The sequence below is a fragment of the Mauremys mutica genome, chromosome 14 (assembly GCF_020497125.1).
Source record: "Mauremys mutica isolate MM-2020 ecotype Southern chromosome 14, ASM2049712v1, whole genome shotgun sequence".
Taxonomy (NCBI): domain Eukaryota; kingdom Metazoa; phylum Chordata; order Testudines; family Geoemydidae; genus Mauremys; species Mauremys mutica.
In genome coordinates, this window is record NC_059085.1 from 42,370,177 (window position 1) to 42,384,762 (window position 14,586).

The 14,586-nt window shown below is 43.1% G+C and overlaps 1 protein-coding gene across 8 annotated transcripts in view; it reads right to left on the reverse strand.

Annotated features, from left to right (window-relative positions):
- The window catches only part of GALNS (galactosamine (N-acetyl)-6-sulfatase), an 83,543-nt gene that overhangs the window by 35,231 nt on the left and 33,726 nt on the right, over positions 1-14,586 (reverse strand). For all 8 annotated transcript variants that reach the window (XM_044986729.1, XM_044986733.1, XM_044986728.1 and 5 more), the window contains 2 exons: positions 13,485-13,621; positions 11,258-11,360 (listed from right to left, as the gene is read on the reverse strand). In XM_044986729.1, coding sequence (XP_044842664.1) covers positions 11,258-11,360; positions 13,485-13,621 — 240 coding nt within the window. The remainder of the gene's footprint in view (positions 1-11,257; positions 11,361-13,484; positions 13,622-14,586) is intronic.

Below are 14,586 nucleotides of genomic sequence, written 5' to 3' on the forward strand. Positions count from 1 at the left end.
AAATATTCATTAAAATGAAATGGCAAATGAAAGACAAAAGGGGAGATCATTTAATCATAACAACTCTGCACATGAAAACCATCTTCTCCCTTTGATTACTGCAGTACAGAGCTGCATAGATGGGTTCTGATTGGCTGGTGACAATGTTATAAAGGTGAAAAAATCCAATACCATTAAAGGGCATAATCCCAAGAGACAATGAGCACCCACAACTCCTGCTAGCTTCTAGGGGAGATGTTAAAGCTCAGTGTCTCTCTGAATCTGACCCAAAGCCATATTTCACTGAAGAAAGCTGTAAATTTTAATAATACTAAAAAAAAAGATGTTTGTCTTTCTGATTTACAGCTTCTCGAAGTCCTGGTATTAGGTTATTAAGCTGGTAATGCTAGGTAGGCTGGAAGATCTGCATTAGGTCTGAAAAAAACTCCAGTGCTCATCATTAAACTCTGTGGAAGCACAAATCAGGATTTCCCCAGCAGTAGCGGCTGGTCCATAAGTATCTGGACATTCCAGTTGCTCACATCAATGGGTTAAGTCCTCAAGAACCAGCCCAGGGACACCCAGAGCTGTCTGTTCAGAAATCCAGAGCAGTTCGCTCTCTGCATCTGTGCATTTGTATGCTTTGCCAGGTTGTGTGTCTCCTGAACTCCAGCCAATTATTAGCCAGATGTCAACTCCCTAATAACTTAGAGCTTGGCCTACGGTCCTACGGGCTAACAGAACACTTTTAGCTCTGGGAATAGCAAAAAAATTTAAGTGCTAATTTCACTGAAGAGAAAATAAAGCAGGAGGCCCCACTGACTAGCAAGAACTAGCACCTAATGGACTTGTTAAACCTCACAGGTTTACAATTCCAGCTAACATGCTGCGCTATTTACAGTACTTCATAACGCCCTGAGACATGGACAGAGACCCAGAGAGAAGGTAAACGGTAATATTTAAATGGAGGGGGGAAAAGCAGTTGTACCATTTGCTTATAAAACAAACAACAAACTGAAAGGCTCTCCACAGATGTTAGGATTTGATTGGCAAACAATTTTCTAAAAATATCCTGTATGTTTTTAATGGACAGCTGGTCAGCGGAGCAGTTAATATTCTGCTTTTCAATAAAGCAAGAAGGTTAGAAGCCCATGAAATCCCATTTATCTGCACAGAGCTATAGATTCCTGAATCAGTGTCTGGAAAAAATAAGAGAGTTGCTTGATAGGTTGTAGCAGGCAACTAATAATGGACTTTAAATGGATACAAAAATGATTGACCTTTTAACCTTCTCGTACCATAGACCTCGGAGACTGAATGAGGTTTTGACAGTGGAAAATAGAATTTAACTTGAAAAAGATACATGGAACAGTTAGTGGAAAGGTATCAAAGCCCAGCTATAACACACAAATTATAATTTGGATGTAAATCAAACAAGCTATTTAATTAAGAGCCTGCTAATTGATACACTGCTCCTCTACTGCAAATGTTTTAGTTTGAGGGAAGAATTTATTCTCTTGGGCATTTGCTTCTACATTGCTCTGCTTATATGAGAAGCAAATGGTGAAATGTAATTCACATAATGAGGTGCTCCAGAACACGCTCCAGATTATATCCCCAGATTCCTGAGAAATAAATCTTCAACAAAGGTGTCTCAGAACCAACAAAAAGGTACCTGTCTCTCTAGCTTCAAAAGCCAATTCCCTCTTCAAATCTAATTTACTAGAGGGAAAAAGAAAATCCCTCAAACATAACATTCTGTGACATTGATAAATAACACCCCAAAAACGTGGCTGAAACTACCATTTACATTCTACGGCCTTTCAACTTTATCTCCACAAATAAAAAGTGAAATACGAATCATTTTTATGATGTTCTGTGTGACATCAAAGTCCAGCTGTGGCCCAGAGATGGCCTCAAAACTTTCCTACTTGCATATCAACTTCTAAGTAAAATAATATTCCCCCTCCATCTCCACTGATGGCACTGTCCAGCAGAACAACCACTACATCAAAATACAACATCAACAGTTAAAAATGATCCTCTTAGAAGTCCAGGCCCTGAGATCCAACAGGAACGAGCCTGGCATAATAAATATCTAGGTAAATGAAAGAGACAGGAAGAGGTAACAGCAAATGGGAGGATCCAGTACAAACCAGAGGGATGGTAATAAATAGGGAACCAACTGCTATCACTCCGAAAAACCCACCACCACCTTTTTGGGTAAAAACAGTTGTTAGCTGACTTCTAAAGACAGGGAGGGATGGACTGAGCTGGATAGCAGGGGAAGCAGGTTCCAGGTCAGACTGACCCAGAACATCAGGGTGGTTATTGAGGAAAGCCCTGATCCTGCAGTCAGAGCGGCTTGGGCACAAAGGTCCATCAGCATACATCTGAGTGCCAGACAGGATGTTATGGGGCTGTGCTGGGATCCCTAAAGGCAAATGATGAACAAGTGCTGCTATCCATCAGGACAAGGTTCCTGGTCTCAAATGCTGCCAGGTCCTATGCCATGAAGAGCTTTCAAAACCAATTTAAAAATCCAAGCCTCTACTTTACTGGTGGCCAATATAAAGAACGCAGGCATATATAGCGTGCACACTTCCACCTGGTTCATGAGTCAAGTTAACCAGAGCCCCATTTGCAACTGAAAAACCCAGTATTGCAATAGAAACGGCACAGGCAGACCCTGAACGCTTGTGTGGCCCATCTACTTCAAGGGTTCACTCACATCAATCTGACTGCAGGACTGAGGCTGTAAAAAACATTATAAATAACCTGTTGATAATCTGAATATTATATATACACTATACTATGCGCCAGAATACAATACACAGTAGGATGACTGAGGACACATCCACTGCCATTGTACAAGACAAGTGAGGAGGTCTGATGGCATCAAAGATTTTGCCAGAGCAATTAACGTGCTGATGGGGAAAAAAATGTTGGTTGCATACAATGCATCAAACCCCAATTTCCCATTAAAATGGACATTCTGAGCCTCCTCTTGATGGAGCCCGATTGCTGAAAACTGACAATATCTGAGACACCAGCAGTATCACTGCGCAGTTTAAGAGGCAATAAAACATCTTATATTCTGCAGGAAAATCACTTTACTATTTAAATATCATAACGGTAATTCTGCCTGTCCCTACATTTTGTAAATTCAGTGCTGTTTCCAGTTCTTGAGAAGGAAACTGCACAATATCCTCTATGAATAAACTGAAAGTCTAGGATGCTCAGTCCGCACTGCTTCCCTTTTCCAGAACAAAGAATTTTTAATCAATTCTGCCTGAGATTTGGGAAGAATTTTCAGGAACAGACAATCCACACATTTGTGCCTCTGGTGTCTTGGGAAACATGTAGATTAGGCTTGTGTATGCTGCTTGGGAGGGGAGAGGGGGAAGTGAGATGGGGACTGTCCCTAGATCTTCCTTTATCAGGATGAAAGGAATTACTACTTTTCATTCCTGCCTCACAGAAGGTTCTTCTGCCTTCTCTGCATAAGCTGGAGTGAGTGCTGATGAAGAATACATGACTGGTGAAGAACGGGACTATTCTTTCTAGATATTTGTACTGGTGAAGATTGTTAGGGAATTTGAAATCATGCCACTGTTTCAGAATGATTTTCCACTCTTCGGCAAATTAGACATTCCTTTTTAAAGGGACAAGCTAACCACACAGGCCATAGAAACTAAGAGCTTTGCAAGCTTTAATGTTAGATACAGTGGGCCTGATCCTCAGCTGGTGTAAATCAACATCCTTCCACTGAAATCAGTGGAGCTTTGATGCGTATCTGGCCCAGTGTTTTTGCTGAGGATGGCCAGCTTCACTTAAAAATGAAATTCATACAGGAAAAGAATGAAGAATCCCTTTTAGGGAAATGGGTTGATACAATTCCTGCCCTCTCCACAACAAAACCAAAACCATCATTAGACTTCTTATATTGTTTCCTTAAACATTTTTATTACGAGAGCCTGTTACTAACAATGTGCTTTTAACTGGCTATTGATTCCCTGCACAAGTCTAATATAGTTTACTCTGCACCTTAGCTGAGGTAAGATGTTCATTTACAATAAACAGTGACCTCACATAGAAGAAAGGTAATTGCTTGTATTTAGACAAATTCTCTGATCTTTTTCTGCACTTATAAAAACACGAGGGACATGTCTACAGCTAGTCACAGTTCTGTGCCTTGTTAGAAACAGCCAACTAAAAGAGCACCCGATTACTTGCAAATAGCAACCAGAAGCATGTCTGCTAGCGGACCAAATCTCCTGGACAGGGATGATGTTTTGTACCATTGCACAATGAAGAGAAATTTCACTGAATTTCATTGAGTTCCTCATATAAAAATAAAAATAAACTTTTCCTCCAGACAGGACAAGTGGATTTTTAAGGGGGCAGGAGTGTCTGCCCCTCCAGCTCCACTGTAAGCCCCTCAGCAAGAACTACTGACTGTTGATTATATGGCTTGTGACTCAATTTCCAGAGTAAATGGCCCATAGATGTTATGTCAATAATGACATGAGACAAATACAACAGTTCGCCATTTTGGGCTCCTAGCCAAGCGATGGAATCAGCACTTGTGTTAATGTAAGCCCTCTGGCGAGTCATCTCCCTGGCACGATCCCAGAGCATTCTGAATTTACAAGTGACTGTGGATTATGATAGTGGCACAGCAAACACTGGACTGTCTCCTTGTCAACATTTCCTCATTCCAATGCTCAAAACACAGAACAACAAAACAAATATTAATATTAGGAAAAAACCAGCTTGTTTGAGGCAGGTATCCCCAACACTGCAGCAATCTGCTCTTTCTTCTTGTCCTTGCCACAGCACCGGAAAGCAGCAATTCTCACTCATGGCAGTTCTCAGCAAAAGCCTCCAGCATTGGAACTCAGAGTGACCGAACACCTGAAAATGCTGGTGCTGGTTTCTCTTGGTAGCCGCTTCAGCCCTGTTGAACAAAAATCGCTTCTAATGTGTTAACTGTCTGGAAAGGAGCGGAGAAAAGGGGCAAATCGAAAAGTCTCCATCGGCTCTCAAGCAGAAGCGATCGATAGCCAGCTCATATGCTCAGAGGACCACAATCAAATGTCATTATTTGTGAGGTTCTACTTGACTTCACAGCCCCCCTCACAGAAAAGGCTTTATCGATTCCTTCACGTTGATGAGAAGGGCAATCAGAACAGACCGCAGCACAAATAACCCCTTTGGCATTTTACAGTGAAACAATAGGGTGTGTTTGTACGCACACACACACACACACACACTTTATGAAAAACCACTGAAAACTACTAACAAGATACTAAGCTGACAGCAGAGAGGCTGAAGTTTATCAGCCACAATCCACTAAACCAATGGGCTTCTTAAAATATATTTTTGCAAAGATCCAGTTAAGGTCAACTCACCAGTACTACCGAAGAGCTATGCTCTGTTGGAGTGATCTCAGGAGTAAGCAGAGGCGAGAGCTTTACCCTCCTGGTGGCTCAAGTTCTTGCCACCTCTAATGAAGCACTAAAATCGGGATTTTGGAAGGAATTTAATTACCCCTCAAAAAAAGAGGCAAGTAGATTCCTTCAAGGATCCACAATTTTCCCCTTTATTCCCCTCCCCCCAGCCCTGTATAAAGCTGACCTGTCCTTCCAACAAAGGAGGGCTAAATGCAGCTCCCTCCCTCTAAGCCCTTCAGAATTGCTCCTGATCAGCTGGGCAGGACAGCAGGAGAGCAATGCAGAGCATGAGGCATATGTATTTCAGAGTGGGTAGAGTAAATTTGCCTGTCCTCCAGGATCTGCCTCTTCTCAGGGACCTCTTCTGGGCTAAATGCAGTGGTGACAAACAGTGGTATATGATACAAGATATACACACAAGTGGTAGTGTATCTGTTTGGCATTCTGTGGTTGGGCCAAATACATGCAACTTAAATGCCACAGGGTTGGCAGGGGAATGCAGCAGGAAAAGCCACTAAAAGGCGGTTGTAAGGCAAAGTGGTGGGGTGCATGGGGGGCTGCTCTAGCTTACAATTGAACTGGCTTTCAGCACAACCACTGAATGCCAGTAGGGTGAGAGTCCTAGACTCCAAAGCCACAAGGGACCACTGTGATCATCTAGTCAGCTCTCCTGCATAACACAGGCCATGAGACTCCCCTGAATTCATTCTTGTTTGAACTACAGCATGTATTTTAGAAAAACATCCAAATCTGGATGGTGGAGAGTCCACCTCAGCCCTCGGTAAGTTGTTCCAACGGTTAATTACCCTCACTGGTAAAAATTTGTGCCTTACTTCTAGTCTAAATTTGTCTAGCTTCGATTTCCAGCCAACTACCCTACCTGACTGGTGACACAGATCCTCTGACCAATTTGCACTGGATGTGTCATGTACACTGCTGTGTTCATTTCTGCTGGATTTGGCTGGAAGAGCAAGGCTGTCAATGCTGATAGGGCCGTGGAAGAGCCTACGCTCTGATAGACAAACACCAAAGCAAAGGACAGTACGGGCCAGATCCTCAGCAAGTCTAAAGCAGCATAGCTGCACTGATTTCAACAGAGCTATTTCGATTTACCACAGCTGAAAATCTGGCCCTATGCCTTCCAGGTGAATCCAGTTACAGGTTTCTGTCACACCACTGCAGACTATACTTCCTGTGCTCTCACAGCTTCTTTTTAAACTCCAGGGGTCAATAATGAAGTATTTTTCCTGTTAAATCATTTATTTACTGACTCTCCAATGAAGTCTGAGACTACAGAATTCTTAAACTTCTCCGTGTCTCCTTTTTTTCAGTCCAAAACCAAATCTAACTCAGGAATAGAATACGTATTAAATCTCAAATTATTTACAAATATAAATATATTCTCTCAGTAAATTCACTTATCTCTGGCCTATTCATCAGCTCCTGGATGTTAGACAATTCAAACTGCATAAACATGAACCACTTGTAAATCACAAAGGCTTTTTATTGTACAAAAATGGCAGCTAGGTAAATATTCCTCATGTGAGCGTCCCATGTAATTTACAAGCAGGAGTGGTGTGTGCCATCAAGTCCTTAGTCTCACTTATTTCCGCTGAGTGGATTTATATTTCTTTCCCTTATGCTATTCAAGGGAGTAGCCGTTCACGAATATAAGTTATCTAAATAATCAAGTAGAAATAGCAGGGAAGATAGCACCAAATAGTCCTGTAGTGCTAGGAAATAGATTACAACGATTTATGGGAGGAATCGGATTAGAAAATACTGGCTTTGGAGGATAAAAAACCAAAAACCAAAAAACCAACACATTTCATCTTTGTGACTGATGACATGAAATTGAATCCCAAACTAGAATACAAGATGATGGGTACCAGTTAAAGCATGTTAATGTCATGAGAGTTTAATAAGGCAAAGAGACTATAAATCAATGGACTGCTGGCATGGGATCTTTGCAGTGTAAATATTTCAAGTGCCATATGGGGAGAAGCATGCACAACCGAGTTATCTCCTGGGGTTAGCTGTCTGTAAGCGTCTCCTCTGCGCTCGATTTTACACATACTTTATTACTTAGCTGCCTAACGCTGCAATCAAGCAAGTAGCTTTCCAGGTTAGAGGCTAAAATTCCTAAACTTGCACAAATTCTTCTTAACCAAGCTTGACGGTGAAAAGCATGGAGGTGTTCAGAAGACACACATGGGGCCAGAAGGATAACAATGTGATGTTTTCCAATCCTAACATCGATTGGATTCTGGTTCGCTCAGTGGCATTTACAGGTTTAAAAATCTTAAAACAAAAGTACACCAAACATGGATTAAAAATAGCGCAAGTTGTCTTTATTTCGGTTTGGCGGGATTTGTTTTAAACTGATAGATGTTGATTTCAGTGTCAGCTGAAATTGACATTTACCAACACAAAAAAGCATCCATCAGTAATGGCATGAGTGCAGCCTGCCCTTCCCCCGCACGCTGCACCTACAGGGATCCAATGTCACTGGCCTTTTGGCAGTGCAATCATGGGAATGAGTGAGCAGGTCCATGACAGCAGAGCTGTAGAGGGCTTCCTGCACGGCGACACTGGATCGCTGCAGGAGCAAGGTGTGGGGTCCTAGCAGCGAGCATAGGTGCTGGAACTAGAGGCGCTGAGCGGGCTGCCGCACCCCCTGGATTAAAGTGGTTTCCATCATATGCAGGGTTTACAGTTTGGTTCAATGGCTCTCAGCATCCTCACTGTACAAATTGTTCCAGCACCACTGCAGGGCAGAGCAGAGACTCCCAGTCAGGCCTGTGAGGGATGAGTCCCCAGCTGTGGGGGACGTCACCCTGCTGCTGAAAGGCTCCTGCCCGGGGACAACACCATTCAGTAGCAGGGTGGCCTCCGCTGTGGCTGGGGGCTTTCCTTCCTCAGTGCCATCCTGACCAAGGGTCCTGCACCATCCTGGCCAAGGGTTTCCGCTCTGCCCTCCCAGGCTTGCAGCTTTCTCCACACCTTGCACGTGCAGGGATCGGGTGTCACTGGCCTGTGACCACGTGGGGAATCCTCTGCAGCTCCGCTGTCATGGCCCCACTCACTCACCCACCAGCCAGGTGTGTGGGAACTGTCCCCAGGCAGGAACTGTTCAGCAGTGGGGTGGCCTCCCCAGCAGCCAGGGGCTCATCCTCCTCTGTGTAGGTCCTGATCAAGTGGTCTCTGGCTCCAGGTCAGGACCGCAATCTCCTTCGCACCTGTGTTTTGGGCCCCTCAGTGGCACAGGGAGCCATCTACAGCCCTGCCCCAACCCTACCCACCATTTAATATCATGCAACAGTAAAAATGTAAATATAAAAAGTGATATTCATAATTGAAATTAAAGAAAAAAATTGACTTCTGACAAGACTATCTATATTTAGTAATTTTCCACTCTGCCAATTAACAAGGGGCTTTTAAGAGCAAATGGAGGTTTGGCTGAAACATGAAACAATGAAGCAACTCTACAAAAATAACAAGATACTAAATTATCCGTAAAGTAAACCTCTTGAAAATAAACAGAGAGTTGTTTTGACATATCTGGCCAACCTCAGGCCTGTTTAAATGGTTGCAGCTTCAATAAAGATGATGGAATAGTACCAGCTTTCACCAGATCTGACTTTGGCCCCATCATTTTTATGAGTGAAAGGCTTCCAAGTTCAAAGGGAGTTTAATATCTCTCCACATCTGACTCAGATAATCAGGTAATGAGCCAGTCAGGAGACCCCACCATTAGACAAGGTAAAAACTTGCCTTATTAGCCAAAAGCCCCAGTGGCTTGGCAAGGCAAACTCATCTGTTCTGTCGACAAGCAGGATTTCTGATGTCACACCAGTGTACATTAAAGTCCACTTGCAATGAAGCCAGCAAGCAAAACTGGCTCCTCCTACTCTGCCAAGATAACTCCAACCACAGTATAAATATTACTGATAACAAAGCAGTAATTGCAAGGAGGAACTGTGTAGCAGTCATATATGACAAGCTTGCAAAAAAGAAAACAAAAATCAGAACTGTAAAAATATTCTGCATTCCAACTGATTTATTTATTTATTTTAAGCTCGTGAGGGTTGTAATTAACGTCTAGAGGACATGAAGGAATCGGAACAAAATTTCAGCCCCAGCTTCCTCTGCATGTTGTTAATGGCTATTCTGTCCACTAATGTGCTCCAATTTTACCCACATCAACCACATGTGATACAAGCTGCAGGAAAGCAAGTGAATTTTTAATCATTTCTCTGATGTACAGCATAATTACTGACTTTAATCAGCCAGTAGTTAAACAAAGACTTAGAAAGAAAAAAATATTCCTTAATTACACAACTGCCACTGCTCACAGTGGGAGAGTCTTTGAAATGAGTAACTGGTCTCCATTATCACAGCTACACACATATTCAGACATGTACAAACAGGTTAGATCAGTGTAAGTATTTATTTTTTCTGAACTAGGTGTGTAAGTGTGTATATGTGCTTATATTACAATGGAGAGCAGTTACTCACATCTGACATTGTCTTCTGTACACGTGGGAAGTGCACACCTGTGCATGTGCACACCCTTTTCCAATGTCCCCACTCACAGTGAAAATCTTCCACTCTTTCCATGTCACTTGTATGCGAATAAAGCTCGGATCTTTCAAGTGTCAACAATATATTGCATCATCCCCCTCACAAAGGGTTAACAATGGCGTAAAGTATGTGATGCAAATTTCCCTCCCAGTTGGTAAGTCTCTTTGGGGCCATGTAAAATTGCAACTTTGACTCTTTGAGCCTTACAGTCTTTCTAGGTACAAACTTTACAGCCATGAATGTAAGACTCCCTTGATGCTGCCTCTACCCCTCTCCCCCTTTGCCCTGACAAACTACATGCTTGTTTTCACATCCACAAATGCCAGCAGCACTTTGTTCTGCACCTGTGAAGCCCTGAGGACCTCCCATACATAACAAATAGTAATAATCTTACAAACAACCCCCTGTACCACCAGCCTGCTGTTGAAATTGCTGAGAGCTGTGCCATAGCACATTTACTTCACTTTTAAGGGCATAATCAGCATGGCACAATTGTGAGCTGCCATTTGTGAAATGCCCCAGAGTTTATTACCCAAGTTTGGAACAAGATACAAAACCAGAAAAACAGCAAGAGTGTATAACTTAGAACAAAGGGATGATCAACCGAGACAGCTCAAAAATGTGATTAGAATGATTTAGGTCTGAGCATGCTTTTGTAAGAGATGAAACACAAGTGCTCTGTCTTCAGCGACTGCAGTTCTTTGCACAGTGCAGCTGGTAACGGCTGGGCTTCCTTCCCTCTCCATGCACCGCTTAGCAAAGCAGCCTTATATTCGTTTAAATAGTGAGGGGCATTGAATTCCTCATATCAGACACTGGAGCCACACCAACAACTTAATATAACACTCCAAATGGTGTGACTTATAAGCTTGGTAAGAATTGATCAAGAAAAGATGCTTAACATTGGAGTATGTTAGATGTTTAAAAAACAAACAACCTCAACATCCAAAACAACCCAAGAGAACAATTTCCTGTTATTGCCCCGGAATGACATTGACTTCAATATGAAGGTGCTGAAATATTAGTCTCCTTCCTCCTTTCACTTTCTACTACAGATCCAGCAGTAATGACACATCAATGTCTCCAATAAAGGGCTGGTTTAAAATGGAGCACAGGGACATGCCAATGATTTCAAATTCCCCTTTAATGGGTTTTTTTCCTCCCATGAGGAAAACGTCACTTGATGCAACTGGGAATGGGGAAAATGAACTAAAGGAGGGGGTTTTGTTTTCGGTTACCTGACTGAACTGCTCCCAGGAGTTGCTCCAGGTCCAGTAGTGAGCCTTGTAAAGCCCAAGTCTCACTGCCATCATCTCGTTGCCACGGTAATAGAATATCGGCCTGACAGGGAAGCAGAAGGGGGAGGGGAAGTGCAGCTGCATGAGAAATGCAATGTGCCTAAACACGCGCTTGGGCAGGCACACTGATAAGGGAGACAAACACTTTAATGGAGTCTGACTTCCGATTCAGCTATCAGTCAGGAACAGGCTGCCTTCTCAGAGTCTCCACTGCAAGGTTTTCAATTAACATTTTTTAAAGTGTTCATCAAGTTGAGAGCTCACATTGCGCAAGAATGAAACATTATACAACTGGGCTGCCAGTGACTGTTAATCCTTGAACTATCAGCCCCTGTAATTTTCTGTAGCGCGTGACGATTTAAACACCAAATGTCTCAGAAGAGTGGGGTGTGTGATGGGGATTCACAGAACATGTGATGCTTGGTCTCCTGTTTATGGCTGGGGACAGCTAGAGAGCACCAGACTGCCAGCTGTTACTGTCACACAGGCTGATTAGCCAGAGAAGGGGGAAAATGGCATTAAAGACACATTCTGCTTTCCAGTGCCATCTCAGAATGCACCCAAATCACAAATGCCAGCACTCCAACATGCTTTAGATTCCACCCCCATCAAGTTCTCAAAAAGCCTTCCCTTTAACTTGGCCTAATGTAATTCTGGGTGCTGCCTTTTCTCAAACGCCCATGGTTCTCAACTTAGGGAGCACACTGGGGATATATTTGGAAAATATATTCTATTCAGACCAGTTAATGGCCTGTGTCCCCCTTTCAAAAATGTTGTGGCGAGCTCAGCACTGTCCCCCCTTTTCCCTTTGGTTTCACCAACAAAGCACTCTGTTGCTCTTGGAACGGAAGGTAAAACCAGACCACCCAATTTCTGCAGAACTGAAGCATCTATAGAGGGCAGACTCTGTTGGCAGAGTTCCTCATGCAAGGACTCCAGCTTGGTCAGCTTTTTCCAGTAGGAGCCTTCTTTAGTTGGGGGTGTTTGTATAAGATCTTTTGTTTTAAAAGATTTTTTTCCATCCCCAAATCATCTTTACTGTTCCTGCTTCTTAGCCAAAAAGGATGTTAAAACCTAACCCACTGGAAAAAATATTAATGGAGTTTTTGGCTTTGGAAGACCTGACCTGGTTCACCTTGTGCACTGAAATGACAATTATAGTAGTGCAAGTGGCAGAGTAATGAAATGTTTGCCTCTCCAATGAAAAAACTCTTATGTCAATAAAGAACCTCTTCAACCTTAAAGAAATAAAGTAATGCTAATTGCAAACATTTCACAGCACTCACAGATCCAGTAACGCCCTAAATTAGACACAAGGTGAATCACCTGCAGTGCTATGCAGGTGTTTTCTGCCCTAATGGGCACAAAAATAGCTTTACTGACCTACAGTTCAAGGTCAACACAGAGGAATCCTGCAAGCATCCCTGTGCCTTATTTCATGCTCTCTCCTACTTATGGAACATCCCCTTCTACTTTGATTTGTCAGGCTGCTTCCCTCTGCTCAGTTAAACCATTCCTGGAAATACTCACCAGTTCTACATTGCCCAGGAAAGGAAGTCAAGAATGTTCACTGTCTAATCTTGTCTTGTTTTAACACCCAGCCCATCCCCACTCCCTGCTGCTCATTATCCCAGCTCTTCAAGCCAAGTCTAAAATTCGGGCCCAACCATGAAAAAGGATCCACACAAGCAGACCCAGAGGAGCAAGTGGGGTTTCAGTGAAGTCCCTTTCCAGGGTCAAGGCCTTTGAGTGTATGTTCTTTTAGGCAGTGGCTGTGTTCTGAGAAGTACCCAGACACTCTTGGTTGCTATACAGTAATAAACAATTAAACCTCTTTTCCCTAACCAGGTTAAAGATCATGGAATTTATCCTCACTGTGACCTTATGCTGTTCCAGGGATCTGTGCTAACCCCTGGACAGATGAATATGCCCATGGAATCCATTTCATGGCAATATGCTGAGTTTCAAGAAATCCCACCTCGTTAGCTCCAGCACATAATTAGCAAGTCTCTGTTGCTCACCCCAATTCAGCCATCAGGAACACAAAGTGCACCAGGCCAGTTTCTAAAGTAATACATTTTAAAAGATTTTTTAAATAAGCAAATGAGTTCGGCCCCCCTCCAATAATCACGAGGGAGGAGCTGTGAGCTCCGTGCTCATAACTAACCTGTCAATTAGCTTGCCCTGTAGGATGGCAGGAGAAAGGTCAATACCGTCAATCTGTCTGTCACTGGGAGGCTGCAATCCCGCTAGGGAGAGGCTGGTGGTGAAGAGATCCATCACGTTACCCAGTTGATGACTCACCTGAAATTGACAAGACAACGAAGAGCATTTGCACAGACTTTCCATACACATTCAAGCAGACAAGTCTGCCTGCCTCTCTGCTACGAAAGAGCTGCTTCCTCAGTCCCATTCCTTTTTTGCATCTCTCAAAATTTCTCACTTGGGGTTTGATCCTGTTCACATCAGAGTCACATGCAAAGTCCCCATTAGCTTCTAGAGGGCTGAATCAGGCCCGTCCTCCTTTCATGTTGTTTTTTATGGAGCTTTTTTTTTTTTTTTAAACCTCTCTCTTTACTTCACCCACTTTCCATTCATTCATTCATACTTCGTGGTGCTTAGGGCCCCCTGGTGTGCATAGGCAAATTATTACTCATTCTGAGATTGAAAAATCAGTATTCCATACAAAGTTCCCCTTGATTTATTCCATCCACTGGCCCCCTCCGGAGCCTTCCATTGCCAGGGGTGAGCTCCCTGCAAGTACAGAAGTGGGTGGATGGGGAGTGATCTTCAGGGCCCAATGACCTTATCTACAAACAGTTTTCAACAATTCTAGAATGGTGAATCTGGAATATTTTAGAGTATTTTTATCAGGGAGGAAAAAACCACCATTTTTTGGCTTTAGTGGTTTTTTAAGAGGTTTTTAATTTAACTAGTAGCCATATTTAGAATTCCTTCAGTCTTAATTATTCCTGTTTTAAAAACAAGCATCCCACACAGTATTTGTTTCTACCAATTACCTTTGGACTGATTTTCTCAAACACACACACCAACCCCTTCCATCTGTAACCCCTTTGGGGTTTAGAGAGCATGGCCCCTTTAAATCTTTTTCCTAGGGGGAGGGGGAGTGAGAAAAAAGGAGGGACACTCCAGGGGATGGCTCTGGAGCTGGGGGGCTCACAAAGGAAGCAGCAGAGAACCCACACCCAGGCTTCCCCTCCCTAGAGGAACGTCCAGGCTGGCTGGCTGGCGGGTACTGGCTGAGGTGA